Below are 22488 nucleotides of genomic sequence, written 5' to 3'. Positions count from 1 at the left end.
TCTGGGCCTGGGGATTTATCCACTTTGAAGCCCGCTAAAACCGCAAGTACCTCCTCCCTCTCAATGCTAATTTGTTCAAGTATATCACAATCCCCCTGCCTGAGTTCTGTGCCTACATCGTCCTTCTCCATAGTGAACACAGATGCAAAATATTCATTTAAAACCTCACCTACATCTTCCGGCTCTACACACATTGCCACTTTGGTCCCTAATGGGCCCTACTCTTTCCTTGGTTATCCTCTTGCCCTTAATATGCTTAATAAAACACCTTACGATTTTCCTTTATTTTGCCCGCCAGTGTTTTTTCATGCCCCCTCTTCATTCTGCTAATTTAAAAAAAATACCCCCCTGCACTTTCTATACTCCTCTCGGGCTTCTACTGTTTTTAGTCCTTTGTATCTGCCATTCTTGTATATCCCTGGACATCCAGGGTTCCCTGGGCTTGTTGGTCCCACCCTTGACCTTAACGGGAACATGTTGCCTTTGTACTCTCTCTATTTCCTTTCTGAAAGACTCCCACTGCTCTGATGTGGATTTTCCTACAAGTAGCTCATCCCAGTCCACTTTGGCCAGATCCTGCCTCATAATATTAAAATCCGCCTTCCCCCAATTTAAAACCTTTATTTCCGGTCCATCTTTGTCCTTTTCCATGACTACCTTAAATCTCACCAAATTATGGTCACCGTCACCAAAATGCTCTCCTACTGACACTTCTACCACTTGCCCGGCTACATTCCCTCAAATTAGGTCCAGTACCATCCCCTCTCTTGTAAGACTTTCTACATGCTGGCTCAGAAAGCTCTCCCAGATGCACTTTAAGAATTCCGCACCCTCTAAGCCTTTCGCACTCTGACTATCCCTGTTAATATTGGGGAAGTTGAAATCCCCTACTATTATTACCCTATTATTTCTACACTTCTCTTGAGATTTGCCTACATATCTGTTCCTCTATCTCCCCGACTGTTTGGGGGCCTATAGTACACTCCCAGCAAAGTGCTTGCCCCCTTTTTGTTTTTAAGTTCTACCCATATGGCCTCATTAGAGGAACCTGCTAAGATATCATCCCTCCTTACAGCAGCAATTGACTCCTTGATTAATATTGCGACCCCCCCTCCTCTTTTACATCCCCCTCTGTCTCGCCTGAAGATTCTATACCCCGAATATTGAGCTGCCAGTCCTGCTCCTCCCTCAACCATGTCTCTGTGATAGCAACAATATCATACTCCCATGTGTTCATTAAAATAAGTGCCATCCAGCCTTGCCATGCTCCCTTGTGACGTTACATATTTGCTCTGCCTTCCAGGCTGACTTATTTTTTCCTCTATATTTTGCTGTGCATCACCCCCTACTATAGCTCCGCTCCGTATCCCATCCCCTGCCAAGTTAGTTTAAACCCCCCCCCCCCCAACAGTACTAGCAAACCTCCTCGCAAGGACGTTGGTCCCGTTCCAGTTCAGGTGCAACCCATCCGACTTGTACAGGTCCCACCTTCCCCAGAAGCAGACCCAGTGATGCAGGAAACTAAAGCCCTCCCTCCTGCACCAACTCTTTAGCCACGCATTCACCTGCTCTATCCTCCTATTCCTATACTCACTAGCACGTGGCACCGGGAGTAATCCAGAGATTACAACCTTTGAGGTCCTGCTTTTTAATCTGCTACCTAGCTCCCTAAATTCTTGTTACAGGACCTCATCCCTCTTTCCACCCATGTCATTGGCAACAATGTGAACCACGACCTCTGACTGTTCACCCTCCCCCTTCAGAGGGCCCTGCAGCCGTTCAGTGACATCCTTGACCCTGGCACCAGGGAGGCAACATACTATCCTGGAGTTACGTCTGCGGCCACAGAAACGTCTATCAGGTCCCCTTACGATAGAATCCCCTATCACTATTGCTCTCCCACTCTTTTTTTCCTCCCCTCCGGTGCAGCTGAGCCACTCGTAATCAGCATTCCTTTCTCCCTCATGTGCTCATCTAGCTTCCCCTTAAATGTATCTATGCTATTCATCTTAACTACGCCTTTTGGACACTCTTCGGGTAAAGAGGTTTCTCCTGAATTCCTTGTTGGATTTATTAGTAACTATTTTATAGTTATAATAACTCCCTCACAAGTGAAAACAAATTTCCTCCACTTCTACCCTATCAAACCCTTTCATTATCTTCAAGACCTTGATTCGGTCACCCCTCCGCCTTCCCTATTCTAGAGAAAAGCCCCGGCCTGTTCAGCCTTTCCTGCTGAGTATATCCTCTCAGTTCTGGTATCATCCTTGTGAATCATTTTTCCAACCATATGCAGTGCCTCTATTTTTTTTTATAATATGGAGACCAGAACTATGCACAGTACTCCAAGTGTGGTCTAACCAAGGTTCGCTACAAGTTTAACATAACTTATCAATTCTATCTCTAGAAATAAACCCCAGCACTTGGTTTGCTTGTTTTTTAATGGCCGTATTAACCTGCGTTGCTACTTTGAGTGATTTGTGAATGTATACCCCTCGATCCCTTCGTTCCTCTATCGAAGTTAGAGTCCTAATATCCAAGCAGTATGTGGCCTTCCTACCAAAATGCACCACCTCACACTTAGCTATATTGAAATTAATTTGCCAATGACACACCCATTCGGCAAGTTTATTAATGTCCTCTTGTATTTTATCACATTCTTCCTGTGCGTTAATTACATCCCCCAATTTAGTGTTGTCCACAAATTTTGAAATTGTCCTTAGAATTCCTGAGTCCATATCATTAATGTGAATTGTGAACAACAGTGGTCCCAGCATCGATCCCTGTGGAACACCACTTCCCAACAATTTGCCAGTCTGAGTAGCTACCCTTAACTCCATCACTCTGCTTTCTATTTTGTAGCCAGCTTGCTATCCATTCTGCTACCTGTCCCTTGATTCCACAAGCTCTGATGTTAATCATGAGTCGACTATGCGGTACCTTATCGAAGGCCTTTTGAAAATCCAAATATATCACATCGACATTAACCTTGGCTATTCTTTGTTACTTCAAGGAATTCAATAATGTTGGTCAAGCATGACCATCCCTTTTGAAAACTGTGCTGACTACTGTTTGTTATATTTTCGGTTTCTAGATGTTTTTCTCTTAGATCTTTGAGTAAAGACGCCATTATCTTTCCTACCACCAATGTTAAGCTGACTGGTCTATAGTTCCCTGGATTTGTTCCATCTCCCTTCTTAAATAGAGGAATCATGTTTGCTGTGCACCAGTCCTCTGACACTTTTCCCTTTTCTAATGAATTGTTACTTACAGTATATGTAATAGTGCCTCTGCTATCTCTTCCCTAACTTTTAATATGTATGGATGTAATCCATCCAGACCAGGAATTTTATCCTCTAAGTTTGATTAGTTTATCAATTATCTCCCCCTTTCTATCTTAAATGACTTTGTATCACTTGTGTTCACTTATGTCGTGCCCACCTCGTTAGTCTCCCTGGTAAATACCGAGGCAAAGTAACGATTCAATGTTTCTGCCACTTTGCTGTCATTACCTCTTGTGCATCCCTTAGTGGTCCTATCCCTATCCTGATTTTTCTTGTTATTTACGTGTCTGTAGAATACATTACTATTTCTCTTTATATTCCTTGATACTTTAATTTCCTGGTTCCTCTTTGCTTTCCAAATTATTTTTTGACTTCTTTTATAACCTCTTGGTATTCCCTTTTGTCATCCTCTCCTTCATTGTCTATGTACTTGTACGCCTTTTTCTTTAGATTCAATTTTACTCATCTCTTCATTCATCCATGGTGTCTCATTAATGGCTAGTTTGTTCATTTTTTTTTATAAAAAAGGAATATATTTCTCCTGAACTCTTTTGATCACCGATTTAAAAATTACTCACTGCTGTCAATTTTGTTTCTAATTTATCTTCCCTAGTTCCATTCTCATCCCCTCAAAATTAGCTTTTTCCTAAACTACTACTTTGGTCTTTCTTATGTCTTTATCTATCATTATTTTAAACGTTAGGTTATGATTGCTATTGCCCAGAGGTTCCCCTACGCTTACTTCTCTTATCTGCTCCGGTTCATTTCCCATTACTCGACCGAGAAGAGATTCCTCGCTGGTTGTACTTCTTGCGTACTGGATAAGAAAACAGTACTGTACACACTGTAAAAACTCCACTTCCTTTTCCTACTGCTTCTTGCCAGTTTATTTGGGGGTAGTTGAAATCTCCCCGGATTATTATTCGATGTCTTCATAGATTTGCCTACATAGTTCTTCCTCCACTTTCCTTCCACTATTGGGTGGTCTGTAGAATACCTCCATTAACGTGATCGATCCCTTATCCTTCATCTCAATCCATATGGATTCTGTTGCTATCTCTGTTAGTGATGTCCCTTTTTTCTGCCATTACATTGCCTCTAAGTAGTATAGTTGCCCACCCCTTCTTCCTTCCCTGTCCTTATTAAATAAGTTATATCCTGCAATATTTAACTGATAGTCCTGTTCTTTATGTAGCCATGTTTCAGTTATCCCTACTACATCTGGTTCCTCGCTGCAAATGATTGCCTCCAGTTCCCCCATGTTGTTTTGGATGCCGTGCGCATTGCTGTACAGGCAATTTAATGTGTTAATTAATTGCTCCCTGTGGTAAACCACTTTTATCGTTCACTATCGTTACACTATAGTTATCACTGTTATATCGTTACTCTATGGTTATCACTGTTCACACTGTTGTATCACTATACGAGGTCGCCTCTTGTCACGCTGCTATACCTGGGCTGACCACTGCTGACTCCGCCCATGACTCCACCTACCTGCCCAGGTATAAAGGTAGTCGACTGGCTGGCATTCCTCCTTGTTGTATCCGATCACCCACGAGGGTGGGCTCTGTTATTTAGCCAATAAAAACCTATAGTTACTTGCTTAACTCGTCGCTTTTCATTGGATGAATTGATAGGTATATCACTCCCTTCACTATTTTTAACAGCAATTTTATACTATGTTCTTCAACTGTATTTGTTGCCTGCCCATTTATGTTACTCTTATTCCTTTCCTTGGTCTGACCTTTACTCTCATCTCCTACGTTTGATCTGAAGAATTGCGCTATTTTCACCAGATCCTTCCCCTTGTCTTACTCATTTAAAACCCTCACAAACTTGTGGACTGTACGTGCTAACTGTATATTAATGTATGTCACGATAACAAAAGGTAATCTGCTTTCTTTTTCAAGAACAAGACAGCCCATAACAGCTGGGAGAGAGTTGTAATAAGTGGTGGTCCCCAAACATCCAAGCCCCTGCAATGATGAAGAGCTGCAAAGCCTGGAGAGAGCGAGAGCGAGGAGAGAGCGAGGAGAGAGCGAGAGCGAGGAGAGAGCGAGAGCGAGAGCGAGGAGAGAGCGAGAGCAAGAGCGAGAGCGAGAGCGACCAGCTACAGTATCAGAGGGGAGTGTAGGAGGGTGTGTGGCAACTTCAGGTTCATCACGACATTCTGTTTCTCTTCCTTCTCGTTCCATTGGACCCTCGCATTAACTGTCAGTGAACTATTGCATGGAACATGCCAGTTACTCCTTCCACTGAACTCAACGTCTGAGCTCTGCACCTCAGGAAACTATTTGAACCCGCCTTCCTTAGTTTACTCCTTGAGATGTGCCAGAGGAATACACAGGCCCCATTGCATCTGCCACTGCCAGTATTTTTCCAGCATGCATCACTCACTATCCTTCCCATGCACCAGCTCAGAAAGGTCCACCTTGGGGAGTTAAGACCGTAAACTAGGGGGGAGAGCAGTGGGTGACACACAGCACACATGAGCTGGAGCAGGAAAGAGTGTGCTAGCCAGATGTTCAGGATGGATAGCCTCTTGGCTAAAGAGCCTGAGAATCTCGACCTCACAGGCCATGTTGTTTCTGAACAGCAAGCATGGTGCAGGCACTGAGAGGGTTATCACACAGTGTGCTAGCCAGATGTTCAGGATGGATAGCCTCTTGGCTAAAGAGCCTGAGAATCTCGACCTCACAGGCCATGTTGTTTCGGAACAGCAAGCATGGTGCAGGCACTGAGAGGGTTATCACACAGTGTGCTGCAGATGGCAGCTGGGACAGAGCAGTCCACCAACATCATGCATTTCACAAGACTGAAATACACCAAGTATGGCAGCTCCAGGGACATCTGCAGCGCAGGCCCTATGTCCAGATGCTCAAACCTCTGCCAGAGACCTGGGGTGCCACACTGGAGAGCACTGTCACTTCCAGCTTGGACAGGCTCGTTGCCCAGTTGCAGATAATGAGGTGGTAGGGCTTCACCAATTTCATTAGTACCATTAGGTCTGCTTGCCCACACATTAACGGCCGGGCTGAGTCAGTGCCTAATACTACTAACGAGGCAGAATCGGCACGGATACTCTTGCTGTCTCTCACGATAGCAGCATATGTGTGACTTCCCACTAATCTCCCGTTGCCTGCACAGGTGACAAAGGCCACAGGGTCAGGCTGCTCATGCAACAGGTGCAAACTGCACATCTCAGGTCTTAGCTGACATGAGACGAGGGCCAGCTCAGTCCCCAGGAGGTTCCTATTGCAACACAGCAACCAGCTAATTTATGCGCTCCTGCCGCTGGGTAGCATTTAGCAGAAGTACAAGACGAGGTTGAAGAGTAAAAACATCAGACACTGTCGTCAAGGGGAAGCACTGTGGAAACAAACACTAGGTACACACAATATGTTTTCATTGTGGTTAAGTAAAGTTGACATGCAGGCATTGTTCTCAAAGGTGTGGAAGTTGATTGTGTGCTGGCATGAATCGGAGCTTTTGTGAATTGTTACACAGAGAAAAGGGTCTGTAGATGATGACATATTTGTGGAGGGAAGAAGGAAGGTGCACACAGGGCCGTTAAAGCAGAAAATGGATATGGTTGTCAAGAAGTCTCCTGTATGAGCAGCATAAATCTTGCAGTCGGCAACAGGTTGTTCTTCATATCAGGATATGTGACTTGGAGGGGGTCATGCAGGTGATCGCGGAGGGCATCGAAAGGAGTGACGGACACAGTTGGGTAGGGACTGGTCAAGTAGGGGGTAAGGTGGAGGTAAAACATGCCATGCACTAGTCGGCATCCTGGCCAACATTTATCCTTTAATGAACATCACTAAAACAGATTAACTGATCATTTAAGAACACAAGAAATAGGAGTAGGCCATTCGGCCCTTCGAGCCTGCGCCACCATTCAATGAGATCATGGCTGATCATCTGCCTCAACTCCATTCACCGACCCTATCGCCATATCCCTTACTAGTCAGAAATCTACCGACTTCTGTTTTGAATATACCCAATGACTGAGCCTCCACAGCCCTCTGGGGTAGAGAATTCCAAAGATTCACCACCCTCTGAAGAAATTTCATCAGTCCTGAATGGCCAACCCTTTATCCTGAGGCTGTGGCCCCTCGGTTCTAGACTCCCCAGCCAAGGGAAACATTCTCCCAGCATCCACCCTATCAAGCCCTGTAATAATTTTGTATGCTTCAATGAGATCCCCTCTCATTCTTCTGAATTCAAGAGAATACAGGCCTAGTTTACTCAATCTCTTCTCATACGACAGTCCCATCATCCCAGGAATCAATCTCGTGAACCTTCGTTACACTCCCTCTATGACAAGTATATCCTTCCTTAGGTAAGGAGACCAAAATTGTACACAGTACTCCAGGTGTGGTCTCACCAAGGCCCTGTATAATTGGAGTAAGACTTCTTTACTCCTGTACTCAAAACCTCTTGTAATGAAGGCCAGCATACCATTTGCCTCCCTGCACCTGCACATTCACTTATCGCATTGCTGTGTGCATACTGGCTGCCACGGTTCCCTACATTACACCAGTTAGCTTTACCTGCTTGCTGGTATTGCCCAACCTTTCATAAGGAGGTGAGTTTCATCAACAGTGGAAAGGTCAATGCAGACAAGTGATCCCTGAAGTTATAAAACTCACTATGCACTTGGTTCGAGTATAAAGCAAGGCTTTAATCAACTTGTTTCAAAACATGGAGGTCTAGTTATCTTTCACTAGTTCCTGTTTACAAAATGTCCTGGGCAAGCTGGGCCCACGCCCGAGTATTTATACTCCTTGGACGGCGCCACCAGCTGGCCGTCCTGTGATATTTCATGAGTCTTTCTTCATGGATCTTAAGATTCATAACAAGCCCCGTCATCCAGTTTTTGAACACGAGCCAGCAACGAAGAGGCTGAAGTCCAGGAGCAGTTTTTTTACATGCTGTCCCACTCTTGGAATATAATTCCCACAGCTGTAGACTAGATGCTTGGACAAAGGCTCTGCAGACAAAGCCACACAAGCTATCTTTTGATCCAGAGGAATCTCTTACAACAGGAGCTAGTGAGACTTGGCCTACTTGGCTGTGTCTCAATCGCCTCAGCCTCGAGCCCCCATGCAGAAGTGGGGATACAGCCAAACTGATACTACCGACTGTGACTGCAGAGAGGCATCTCAAACAATGGAGCATCTCCTAGAATGCCCTCTACTACCAGAGCCATGCAGACCTAAAGATCTGTAGGTCTTCAATTCTCAAGCCAGAGCCTGCGTGGAACAGTGGTGAGGGAAGCTGTAGCAGCACGACAAGACAACGATCAGTGACTACACTTCAAAAGCGCCTGATTGGCTGTAAAGTGCTTTGGGACGCCACAAGGTCATGAAAGGTGCTATATAAATGCAAGTTCTTTCTTTATATGACAGCATAACCCAAAGGTGTAACAATGACATCCCCCTGGTGTTCGCAACTGGATACTAAGTCTCTCGGTCCATGTGTATTTCTCCAATCTTTTAACTGTGAATTGAAACACTTGATGAAGTTAAATACAAATCCTTAATTTGCTTTATTTCACCAACAGCAAGTGAACATAGAGTAACAGTCAAAGCAAATTCCACTTACCTAGCTCACACTTCTCTCCTCAAAACAAAAAAATTATCAAACCTGTGGCCTGACCCTTTCAGCATCAGCTTTCTTTCGGATTACTTCTAACTGCAAAAAATGGATTTTCTTCATCTTTTAAGCTTCCAGCTCCAGGCCCAGGGCTGTGTGCTGCATCCATTTGCTTAAAACCTATCCGCCCATGTCCCTTTTCTCCCTCAATTCTGGCCCCAGAAAGCAAAGGTGCGTCTCTGACACCTTCCTGTGCAGGACCATAACCAAACTGACTACCCCCCGTCCCAGGAGCATATACAGGAAACTTTGTGTTATCCGGAGGCTAACTGTCCGGAATGCTCGAGCCACTGGCAAAAATCAGGTGCCGTTTGTTAGGTTTTTTTTCTGGTTGCTTTTTTCCCCTCAACAGTCAAGCTCTGCAAGGTCTGCTGAAGCTATTGCTACGCTAGAGACGCGACAGAGACGCTTGGACTGTTTAGAAGCTGGCAACAGGGTTTGTTGACAGATACGGAGCTCAGAAGCTTCCGTATCTTTCAACATCAGCGCTGGAGTGTCCGGCAGTTTTGACGGAACGACAACAGCTCGGGCCCGTCGGTGCCGGATAGCACAAAGTTTCCTGTACTTAGAACACACCTCATAACCTGCCAACTTGAATAGAATCACAATGGGCATAAATATTTGCCATTTGAGAAGGGTAAAGGGGGCAGTGGGGGGGCGCAATAACAGAGCAACCCAGGAGTGCATACTCACAAATCTTTGAAGGTGCCAGGGCAAGTTGATAAGACGGTTAAGAAAGCATATGGATAACATGGCTTTGTAAATAGAGGCATAACATATAAAAACAAGGAAGTCATGCTAAACCTTCACAAATCTCTGGCTAGACCTCAGCTGCAGTATGGTGTATAATTCTGGGCACTACACTTTGGGAAGAATGTCAAGGCCTTGGTGAAGGAGGTTAATCAGGATGATACCAAGGATGAGGGATTTCAGTTATGTGGAGAGATTGGAGAAGCTGGGATTGTTCTCCTTAGAGCAGAGAAGGTTAAGGGGAGACCTAAAAGAGGTCCTCAAAGTTAAACAGGGTTTTCACAGAATCACAGAATCCCCACAATGCAGATAGAGGCCATTTCGGCCCATCGAGCCTGCACCGACACATATCCCACCCTATCCCTGTAACCCCACGTATTTAATCCCCTAACACTAAGGGTCAATTTATCATAGCCAAATCAACCTAACCCGCACATCTTTGGACTGTGGGAGGAAACCGGAGCACCCGGAGGAAACCCACGCAGACACAGGGAGAATGTGCAAACTCCACACAGACAGTCGCCCGAGGCTGGATTTGAACCCGGGTCCCTGGCGCTGTGAGGCAACAGTGCTAACCACTATGCCACCGTGCCCCCCTTGATAGAGCAAGTAGGGAGAAACTATTTCCTCCGGCAAGTGGGTCATTTACCAGAGATCATACATTTGAAATAATTGGCAAAAATAACTAGGAGAAATGGGGAGACATTTCTTCACAGAGGGTTGTTGAGATCTGGAACACACTTCCTGAAAAGGTTGGTGGAATCAGATTCCATAGCAATGTTTAAAAGGTCATTTTAAACCTGTTCAAATTCACTGTTTTAAAAGACAACCCTTACGCATAACTTAATCCCAAAATCATTCCAAGAAAAAAAAGTTAAAAATCCCAAAACGCGATATGGTCCTTACACCATAGAATGCCGGCATCTCCTTTGTCCGTGGGTTTCATCCCGCAATGCTCCCAACTCAATAAATTTTGATCGACATGATAGCGAGCTCTTCTTCCGCCACCTGAATACCTTCTTTGGCTAAGAGGTTCCCCCGCACTCCATGAAGCGATCCCTACTCCTGTCTGCACAGAGCGGGATTAAACGGAGTGGACTTGAACAGAGTACTTTATTTGGGAATATGGAAAGAGTGGGCATTTCCGATAAGTATTGGGTAAGTAGAAGCTGTAAAAAGTGCAATTTAGTTTAAGATTTTGATGTTAACCTAGAAATTTAAAAACTAGTCAGCAGAAGCTGCCTGCCAGTGGCAGTTAACTGTCAGTCAGCTGTAAGTGTTTGTCTTGACTAGGTGCTAATCACCAGGAGCAGGGGAGCGGAGTCAGCACTTGTAAATTGGGTGAGGCTCCTAGTGTATAAAAGTAAACATTTCTGCAGCGCACAGAGCGGGATTAAACGGAGTGGACTTCAACAGAGTGCTTTATTTGGGAATTTGGAAAGAGTGGGAATTTGAAGAGGGGGAAGTAGTTGCTACTTTTTGCCTCCACTACTTGTAGTGCTTTGTGTTACAAGTAGATATCTAATTTCAGTACGTGAATTAAATTTAATCAAGTAAAACAAGGTCATATAGGGATGGCAGTATAGGTGGTGTGCCGCAACTGCAGCATGTGGGAGTCTGTGGCGAGCATTGTGATCCCGGACAACCACGTTTGCAGTAAGTGCCTGCATCTTGAGGAACGTCAGCTTTTTGAGCTGGAGTCTGAGGTGCAGACATTGCGGGGCATCGGGGATGGGGAGAGTTACCTGGACACTTTGATCCAGGAGGCAGGCACACCCCTTAGGTTAGGTAGTGGTACAAGTCTGGTTAGTGGTCAGGGACAGGAGGGTGTGACTGCAACTCAGGCAGGTAAGGAGACCCCAGGTGCAGTGCTGGAGGAGCCTCAGCCTTTACCCTTGTCCAACAGGCATGAGGTTCTTGCTGCCTGCAGGATGGATGAGCAAGCTGACCATGGCACCATGGCGCGGGGCCATTCAAGTGGGGGGAGTGAAAGGGAATGCAGTTGTGGTAGGGGAAAGTATAGTCAGGGGGATAGATACTGTTCTCTGCAGTCGCGACCAAGAGTTCCGAAGGTTGTGTTGCCTGCCCGGTAACAGGGTTAAAAGCATCTCCTCGCAGCTGGAGAAGAACTTGGAGTGGGGGGGGGGGAGGATCCAGTTGTCATGGTCCACATAGGAACCAACGACATGGGTAGAACTAGGACTGAGGTTCTGCTAAGCGAGTTTGAGGAGCTAGGATCCAAATTAAAAAGCAGAACCTCAAAAGTAATAATCTCTGGATTGTTACCTGAGCCACACGCAAATTGGCATAGGGACAAACAGATTAGAGGTTTAATGCGTGGCTCAAAGAGTGGTGTGGGAGGAAGGGGTTTCATTTCATGGGGCACTGGCACCAGTACTGGGGAAACAGGGAGCTGTTCTGTTGAGACGGGCTCCACTTAGACCGGGCTGGGACCAGTGTCCTGGTGAACCCAATAACTAGGGCACTAGACAGGGTTTTGAACTAATGAAGGGGGGGGGGGGGGGTGGGAGGATTATGAAAGAATAAATTTAAAAGCAGCGAGAGAAATGTTAAGGCTCTAGAGCACAGCAGAGTTTTGGGTAAAAATAAGCAGAGTGGGTCAGGAAGGGACAGAGAGAGTAACAAAGGTCATAGGGCATCAGTGACTGAGGTGACATCAGGGAAAAATAGAAATAAGTCAAAGCTAAAGGCACTATATCTGAATGCATGAAGCATTCGCAACAGTATACAAGAACTAATAGCGCAGATAGAAATGAACAGGTCTGATCTAATAGCCATAACGGAGGCGTGGTTGCAAAGTGGCCACGGTTGGGAATTAAATATTCCAGGATACTTTAGAAGAGATAGACAAAATTGAAAAGGAGGGATAGCCCTGATAATAAAGGCTGTAATAAAGACAGGAGAGAGAAAGGATCTTGGCTCCAAAAATCAAGCAGTAGAATCAGTTTGGGTGGAGCTAACAAATAGCATGGGGCAGAAAACATTGGTGGGAGTTGTTTATAGGCCCCCAAACAGTAGTTGTAATGTAGGGCAGAGCAGAAATCAGGAAATTAGAGGCGCATGTAACAAGGGTAATACAGTGATCATGGGGGACTTTAATCTACATATAGACTGGGCAAATCAAATTTGCAGTAATAGCGTGGAGGACAAATTCATGGAATGTACGCAAGATAGTTTTCTAGATCAGTATGTTGAGGAACCAACTAGGAAACAGGCTATTTTAGGTCTAGTATTGTGCAATGAGAAAGGGTTAATTAATAACATTGTAGTAAAGGGGCCTTCAGGGAAGAGTGACCATAATATGAAAGAATTGTATATTCAGTTTGAATGTGATTTAGTTAAATCCAAAACTGGGGTCTTAAATCTAAAAAAAGCAAACTACGTAGGTATGAGGGGCGAGTTAGCTAAGCTAGATTGGGAAACTACATTAAAAGGTATGACAGTAGACAAGCAATGGCTAGCATTTGAAGAATTAATACATAATTTACAACAAATATACCTTGCTTTAAGGCACAAAAACCCCACAGTAAACGTGGTCCAACTGTGGCTAACAAGAGAAGTTAAAGATAGTATTAGATCAAAGGAAGAGGCTGATAATGTTGCCAAAAAGAATAGTAAGCCTAAGGATTGGGAGGATTTTAGATTTCAGCAAAGGAGGATTGATAAAGGGAAAATAGAATGAGAGTAAATTAGCAAGACATAAAAACAGACTGTAAAAGCTTCTATAGGAATGTAAAAAGGAAAAGATTAGTGAAAGTAAATGTAGGTCTCTTACAGGCTGAGACAGGAGAAATTATAATGGGGAATAAGGAAATGACAGAAACTAAACAAATACATTGTGTCTGCCTTCACGGAAGACGACGCAAAAAACTTCTCGGAAATAGTGGAGAACCAAGGGTCTAGCGAAATTGAGGAACTGAAAGATATCAGTATTAGTAAAAAAAATAGTACTGGAGAAATTAATGAGACTGAAAGCCGATAAATCCCCTGGACCTGATGGCCTACATCCTAGGGTTTAGAAAGAGGTAGCTGTAAAGATAGTGGATGTATTGGTTGTCATTTTCCAAAATTCCATAGATTCTAGAATGGTTCCCACGAATTGGAAGGTAGCAAATGTGATCCCACTAGTTAAGAAAGGAGGGAGAGAGAAAACTGGGACCTACAGACCAGTTAGTCTGACATCAGTAGTAGGGAAAATGCTAGAATCTATTATTAAGGACGTGGTAACAGGGCACTTGGAAAATAATAGGATTGGGCAGAGTCAACACGGACTTATGAAAGGGAAATCGTGTTTGACAAATCTATTTGAGTTTTTTGAGGTTGTAACTATCAGAATAGAAAAGGGGGAACCAGTGGATGTGGTGAATTTGGATTTTCAGAAGGCATTCGATAAAAGGTGCCACACAAGAGGTTATTGAACAAAATTAGAACTCGTGATTGGTTAACGGACAGAAAACAGAGTAGGAATAAACGGGTCATTTTCGGGTTGGCAGGCTATAACTAGTGGGGTACCACAAGGATCAGTGCTTGGGCCTCAGCTGTTCACAATCTACAACAATGATTTGGAAAAGTAATATATCCAAGTTTGCTGATGATACGAAGCTGGGTGGGAATCTAAGTTGTGAGGAGGATGCAAGGAGGCTTCAAGGGGATATAGACAGGCTAAGTGAGTGGGCAAGAATATGGCAAATGGAATATAATGTGGAGAAATGTGAAGTTATCCACTTTGGTAGGAAAAATAGAAAAGCAGAGCATTTTTTAAATGGAGAGAGATTGGGAAATGTTAGTGTTCAGAGGGACCTGGGTGTCCTTGTACACGAATCACTGAAAGTTAACGTGCAGGTACAGCAATTAGGAAAGCGAATGGTATGTTGGCCTTTGTTACAAGAGGATTTGAGTATAAGAGTAAAGACATCTTACTGCAATTACATAGGGCCCTGGTGAGACCACACCTGGAGTATTGTGTACAGTTTTGGTCTCCTTACCTAAGGAAGGATATACTTGCCATAGAGGGAGTGCAACGAAGGTTCACAAGACTGGTTCCTGGGATGGGGGGATTGCCCTATGAGATTGAGTAGACTAGGCCTATATTCTCTAGAGTTTAGAAGAATGAGAGGTGATTTCATTGAAACATGCAAAATTCTTACAGGGCTTGACAGGGTAGATGCAGCAAGGATGTTTCCCCTGGCTGGGGAGTCTAGAACCAGGGGTCACAGTCTCAGAATAAGGGGTCGGCCATTTAGGACTGAGATGAGGAGAAATTTCTTCACTCAGAGGGTGGTGAATCTTTGGAATTCTCTACCCCAGAGGGCTGTGGAAGCCCCGTCATTGAGTATATGCAAGACAGAGATCGATAGATTTTTGAATATTAAGGGAATCAAGGGATATGGGGATAGGGCAGGAAAGTGGAGATGAGGTAGATAATCAGCCATGATCTCATTGAATGACGGAGCAGGCTCAAGGGGCCCAATGGCCTACTCCTCTTTCTTATTTTATGTTCTCCTGTCTCCAGTCTTCCTGATACTCCTGGACCCCCTCGCTCTAGCCTGATGCTTTCTCTTGAACTACCAGCGTGACATTGGCCATCTCAGTTTCTGCACCGGTACCTCCCCTCCCTTAACCACTCCAACCTATCCCCTCTTAACTAGCTATTCTCAGTTCCTGTCTCAAAATCATCCCTAAACTGCAAAAAGCTTTAACAGCAGTTTTAACCCAAGTTGCTAATCAATTTCAAATTCATCCAAGAGATGCAGTGCTAGTATCTCCAATAAGTATAAGTTCTTCAGATTACACATATTGCAACCCAACAGCTCCGTCGAGACACAAGCTGCACAAACTTGTCATACAAGCTGCAGTGACCATACCTTGTATCCTAGTGCATTATGTTGCAACAACGGTGGCTGCAGAGTGGAATAAATAGTCACTGATTTAATTAATGTCTTATCGTGAAACGTAACCCGAGAGTCTGCTACATTGAGACGTATACACTGATAACTGTATACGCAAGAGCATACTAATGGTACACAACGTGAACAAGTAATATAAAAAGCAAATACATTCACTGCAGCTACCTTTACTGTTCCACTTTTAGGAATATCAGGATAGGGAAAGCACAATTTGAAGGCAGCTGCTCTATTATGCTCTGTTTAGGGTCGAGTTAGGTTTGTACTTACCCAGGCATTTAACAGGAATCACCATATGAGTGTGACCTTGACACTGTTTCTTTCCCTTTTTACACCAGTTCTCAACGCTGATTGGCTGATTCGCTTCCACCACATTAGTAATTTGAAGCTCCGGATAAACCTAACAAAAAATGTGGAATTTGCATGAGACATTTATGTCTGCGACTCTTCGAACATATGGCAAATGTAGTTTAATCAGAGGCAGCTCGTCAAGTGAGGCAAGGCCCCACCTAGACACCCAGTGCAGGAATTGTGGTCTGTCTGACCTGGAGCGGCCGATGCTTCCGCCTTTTGATGGTCAGGTAGCTCCCGGTGCAGTATCGTGAACTCGAGTTCTGACCGAAGGTCACCGACCTGAAACGTAAACGGGTTTCTCGCTCCATAGATACTGACTGACCTGCTGAGTATTTCTAGCATTTTCTGTTTTTATTTGCGATTTCCAACATCCACAGTATTTTGCTTTTGTTTATATGGATGAAGCTACCTGGGAAGCAAATCGTATAAACGGGTTCCACAGACAACTCTGTTTCTGAACAGGGAACTGAATGATCACGCGAGAAGGAATTTAGATTAACTAACAAGGGTCGTAGGCTTGTTGGGCTCCGTGGCGTCACCCGGTTTGTAAAACTCCTGGTTTCTCTCCTGAACAAAGAATATTTGCACAGCAGAATTCTAGACAGTCCATTAATACTGCAGTACAAACTTTTCCTAGACTCACCTCTCGACAATACAGCAGAATCTCTTCCTTGGTTCCTAAGCAGCTTTTGCTTCCTGAAGGATCAGGTTCCCATTTTCCAGTCTGAATATTGACATGCATATTCAGCTTCCCACAGAACATAGCAATCTGTGGCTCAGCCACTGCAAATCCAGCTCCAGTATTGGCTGCTAATGCCTGAAACAGAAAAAAAATCATCAATTTCACTAGCGATTCTTCACTCATAAACTCCCTTTCCTTTTCCAACCTAATTCAGCGAGCATTTGAAATTGCTTCTTAAAGAACAGAAGATGGACCACAGCAGTCAAATATAAACCAGGCTTCCAGTTATCACTATCACCACACTCCATTCTGCACGAAGGCTTTAGAGCCCAATATTACCACTAAACCAGATACTTACCCCATGGTGCTCCATGCAATGAAATCGTCATTCCCCTCACTCCAATCCTGCCTCCCATCTAGCTCTTGCCAAAATGTCACCTCATGACACAGCCCACTAACACCAATTTCTTCCTGTCCGACATAAATGAACCTCACAGCCAAGAAAGATGAAGTTCAGTTGCTGATATTTGTTTTGTACTGGTCTTCATTCCTACGGCTGAAGTATTGCTACACCATTAAGTATAAAGCCTAAATTTAGGACTGTTGGTTGTCTGTCTACGTCCATTACCTTCTGGCTGGAGGGGGCGATAACTTCACTGTGGTGGACACTGGAGGTTCCATGACTTGAGTTTTAAACCAACATCCAACAAAACCATACAATGTGATTCTGTGGTTGGATCGGCCTTTGCTCAAGGTCTCTCACTATCAAAACTCTGACTAAATACTTCATTGGCTGTGAAGCACTTTGGGCCATTCTGTACACGTGACAGGCGCCAAGTAAATGCAAGTTCTTTCCTTTCTTTATTGCAGCAACAATCGGAGAACAAAAAATACGTTTACCGTGATACTAAAAAACACAAGTTTATAATTGCTAATGTAACAGTGCCCTACTATTTCCTGCACAATTAGCATGTAAGATTAGTCATTCCTGAGAAAATCATCCACCTTCAGAGCTACACAAGATTGAGAAGCACAGCTGCAGGGTGCCAGCGTATGCTGGGTTATGAGGTGGTAGTTACCAAGGGCAGACGAGTCTGCAGGTCTGAAATCATTACCATTTTAATTAGTATACATTCATTTACCCTATCCAGTTATTTTAACCACTATATTGAGGTTGATTAACAAAAACATGGTTACATTTATGGTCTATCAAGCCACTGCATCGCGTCTGCTGTGGAAAATGCATTTTTTTTTCATTTTAATTGGGGTGTTGAAAAATGTCTCAGCAGCTGTTTAGAATGGAGCTTTGACAGGAAGTACTGTATAGAGTTAGTCAGTAAACAAGCACCACCCATGCTGTACCCAACGAGGTGGAGCTCTCCAGTCTGAATATAATCGGAAGTGCCCTCATTACAGCTGAACTCGAGGCCAAGAAACAAGAACATTTAGGGCAGCACGGTGGCATAGTGGTTAGCACTGTTGCCTCACAGCGCCAGGGACCCGGGTTCGAATCCGGCCTCGGGCGACTGTCTGTGTGGAGTTTGCACATTCTCCCCGTGTTTGTGTGGGTTTCCTCCGGGTGCTCCGGTTTCCTCCCACAGTCCAAAGATGTGCGAGTTAGGTTGATTGGCTATGATAAATTGACCCTTAGTGTTAGGGGGAGTAAATACGTGGGGTTACGGGGATAGGGTGGGATATGTGTTGGTGTAGGGGTTACGGGGATCAGGTGGGATATGTGTCGGTGCAGGCTCGATGGGCCGAAATGGCCTCTATCTGCACTGTGGGGTTTCTGTGATTCTGTGATTCTGCCAACTGTTTTACAGCTTCTAATTTCCAGTTTGTCCTGTGCTTCACAGAGCAGAGGGATTATATAGAAATTGAAACTACTTTTGAAGCAGTAGTACAGGTGCAGACACAAATGGAAGTGGATTATCTCTCAGATTACCAGCAACTAGGGTTGCAAAGGGGTGGAAAGTTTCCGGTAAATTTCCACGGGAAGTTTAGCTTGGGAATTTTGCCCAAAAAAGCACATGCTAGCATAATCTTGTTTTTTTTTTGTATTTTTCATTTTTTTCCCCCCCACAGGTCCTCTCTTCAAATTACTATCAGAGATGGAATGTTAATTATTAAGAAATTTCTTAATCAATATATGTTTATCTTCTTACTTGGCTTGTTTGAATAATTACAAGTTTTGTGTGTGACTGTGAACAAATGTGTCCTGATTGGTTGGATGAGTGAATGAGCGATTTGCTCCCTCTATTGGTGATGTAGCGTCGTGCGTGCACAGGTCATGCTTCCATCACATGGAGCATCAGGAAAAATGTACTCGCCCTGTTGCAATCGTGCTGATCGATACTTTCTGGAGAACAAATCAACAGCGCTTAGTGTGATTTCTACCCTCTCGCGCCACCTCAATCTGGATGTGAGCAAAGTTCTGGAAGTCTGGCAAAGTTCTCTACCAAGCAAGGTCTTTGGAATGGGGACGGGATATGGGAATCATGCAAGCATATCAGTGCACGTACCTGGTGGAAGGGACTTTGTGCAGCTGAGGCCCTGTCACCCATTGCATCGGTGATACTCCAAATCCCACCTTCATCAGCGGCCTCTGAACGAAACTGGTCACTTTTTGGGAATACACATACAAAGGTGCCCAACAGGCTGACTAACAAGAGAGTGGAGAAACTGGTGGCGATCTGGGCGAACCTACAACTTATTCAGCCAGATACAGAAGTGTCCACCACACAGCTAGACAGTGACACAGAGGAGGAAATGGACACGTCAGAGCCAGAGTCAGAGAATCAAGAGGAGCAATGATGAGTAGAAGACTCATGAATAGAAGACTCAAAAGGGACAAAATAAGGACAAATTACAGGCTAAATAAGCTGACGCTCTTTTTATTTTATTTTAGATGGGTCTTTTTTGTGGGGGTTCAATAAAGTTCAAAATTATAACCTAAATAAAGTTTTCAAAGCCTGTTTTTATTTGTATGGAACAGTATGTCTATTTTGATGACAAAGATAATATAAGGGTCAGAGACAAAAACCATCAGTGTGCAAAAAAACTCAAAATTCCCATAAATTCCCATAAACTCCCATGGAAAGTTTCCTCTTAAAAATTCCCGGAATTTTGCAACCCTACCAGCAACATCCAACAAGCTACCTTCCCATCAATCTCAGGTCTTCCATCAAGTTAGCCACTCTTAGTCCATCGCCTTGGAATGTTTTATTTCCCATGCTCCCAACAGCCATCCTTTCCTGTTAAGTCTGCTTTGTCCACACCTACAATTGGATAAAGGCCTTCATGGGGTCGATCGGTGATCCATGATTGATCGTCTGCTGGATGTATTTGCAACTGACCAATTCTGAAACACAGAAGATAGGAGCAGGAGTAGGCCATTCGGCCCCTCGAGCCTGCTCCGCCATTCAATGAGATCATGGCTGATCATCCAAATTCAGTACCCTGTCCCTGCCTTCTCCCCATATCCCTTGATCCCCTTAGCCTTAAGAAATATATCTAACTCCTTCTTGAATATATTTAATCAATTGGCCTCTACTGCCTTCTGTGGTAGAGAATTCCACAGGTTCACCACTCTCTGGGTGAAGAAATTCCTCCTCATCTCTGTCCTAAATGGCTTACCCCTTATCCTTAGACTGTGACCCCTGGTTCTGGACTCCCCTGCCATCGGGAGCATCCTTCCTGCATCTAGTCTGTCTAGTCCTGTTAGAATTTTATACGTTTCAATGAGATACCCTCTCATTTTTCTAAACTCCAGCGAGTATAAGCCCAATCGACCCAATCGCTCCTCATACGTCATTCCTGCCATCCCAGGCATCAGCCTGGTGAATCTTCTCTGCACTCCCTCCATGGCAAGAACATCCTTACACAGATAAGGCGACCAAAACGGCGCACAATACTCCAGATGTGGTCTCACCAAGGCCCTGTACAACTGCAGCAAGACATCCTTGTTCCTGTACTCGAACCCTCTCGCTACGAAGGCCAACATACCATTTGCCTTCTTAACCGCCTGCTGCACCTGCATGCTTACCTTCAGCGACTGGTGCACAAGGACACCCAGGTCTCGTTGCACTTCCCCTTCTCCCAATCTATTGCCATTCAGATAATAATCTGCCTTCCTGTTTTTGACACCAAAGTGGATAACCTCGCATTTATCCACGTTATATTGCATATGCCATGCTTCTGCCCAATCACCCAACCTGTCTAAATCATCCTGGAGTTTCTCGGCATCCTCCTCACAGCACACATGCCCACCCAGCTTTGTGTCGTCTGCAAACTTGGAGATATTACATCTAGTTCCCTCGTCCAGATCATTAATATATATTGTGAATAGCTGGGGTCCTCGGGCCGATCCCTGCAGTACCCCACTAGTCACTGCCTGCCACTCGGAAAAAGACCCGTTTATTCCAACTCTTGGCTTTCTGTCTGCCAACCAGTTCTCTATCCAAGTCAATACCTTGCCCCCAATCCCAAGTGCCTTAACTTTACACGCTAATCTCTTATGCGGGACCTTATCAAAAGCCTTCTGAAAGTCCAAATACACCACATCCACTGGTTCTCCCTTATCTATTTTACCAGTTACATCCTCAAAAAATTCCAGTAGATTAGTCAAGCACGACTTACCTTTTGTAAATCCATGTTGACTTTGTCCGATCCTATCACTGTTTTCCAAGTGCTCTGCCATTCCATCTTTTATAATGGACTCTCGCATTTTCCCCACTACCGATGTCAGGCTTACCGGTCTATAATTCCCCGTTTTCTCTCTACCACCTTTTTTGAATAGTGGGGTAACATTAGCTACCCTCCAATCCATGGGAACTGTTCCAGAGTCTATCGAATTTTGGAAGGTGACCAGCAATGCATCTACTATTTCTAGGGCCACTTCCTTAAGTACCCTAGGATGTAGATTATCAGGCCCTGGGGGTTTATCAGCCTTCGATCCCGTCAATTTCCCTAACACCATTTCTCTACAAATACTGATTTCTTTCAGTTCCTCACTGTCATTAGACCCTATGTTCCCCGACATCTCTGGGAGGTTATTTGTGTCCTCCTTTGTGAAGACAGAACCAAAGTATGTATTTAATTGGTCTGCCATTTCTTTGTTCCCCATTATAAATTCCCGATTCTGACTGCAAGGGACCTACACTTGACTCCACCAATCTTTTTCTCTTCACATATCTATAAAAGCTTTTACAGTCAGTTTTTATGTTCCCTGCAAGCTTACTCTCATACTCTATTTTCCCCCTCTTAATTAATCCCTTTGTCCTCCTTTGTTGAATCCTAAACTGCTCCCAATCCTCAGGATTACTGCTTTTTCTGGCCAATTTATATGTCCTCTCCTTGGATCTTATGCTATCCCTAATTTCCCTGGTTAGCCACGGTTGAGTCACCTTCTTTGTTTTATTTTTATGACAAACTGGGATGAACAAATTCTGTAGTTCATCCATGCGATCTTTGAATGTTTGCCATTGCCGATCCACCGTCAACCCTTTGAGTGACATTCCCCAATCAATCCTACCCAACTCGCGCCTCATACCATCGTAGTTTCCTTTATTTAAATTCAGGACCCTAGTCTGAGTCAACTACTTCACTCTCCATCTTAATGAAGAATTCTATCCAACCCAAGGGGCCTCGCACAACAAGATTGCTGATAATCATTTCTCATTACATAATACCCAGTCTAAGATGGCTTGATCTCTAGTTGGTTCCTCGACATATTGGTCCAGGAAACCATCCCGTACACACTCCAGGAATTCCTCCTCCACCGTATTGTTAGTAATTTGGTTTGCCCAATCTGTATGTAGATTAAAGTCACCCA

At 44.3% G+C, this 22488-nt stretch overlaps 1 protein-coding gene across 3 annotated transcripts in view; it reads right to left on the bottom strand.

The window, feature by feature from the left end:
- The window catches only part of aplp2 (amyloid beta (A4) precursor-like protein 2), a 220011-nt gene that overhangs the window by 125615 nt on the left and 71908 nt on the right, over positions 1–22488 (bottom strand). For all 3 annotated transcript variants that reach the window (XM_085968197.1, XM_085968198.1, XM_085968199.1), the window contains exons 2-3: positions 16617–16790; positions 15890–16019 (exon numbers count right to left, since the gene is read on the bottom strand). In XM_085968197.1, the coding sequence (XP_085824323.1) occupies positions 15890–16019; positions 16617–16790 (304 nt within the window). The remainder of the gene's footprint in view (positions 1–15889; positions 16020–16616; positions 16791–22488) is intronic.

Source organism: Somniosus microcephalus, chromosome 26, assembly GCF_052327205.1.
Source record: "Somniosus microcephalus isolate GS21.2 chromosome 26, FLI_Smic_1.0, whole genome shotgun sequence".
Classification (NCBI taxonomy): domain Eukaryota; kingdom Metazoa; phylum Chordata; class Chondrichthyes; order Squaliformes; family Somniosidae; genus Somniosus; species Somniosus microcephalus.
The sequence above is the reverse complement of the archived record's forward strand: the minus strand, read 5'-3'. Positions and strand labels throughout refer to the sequence as shown.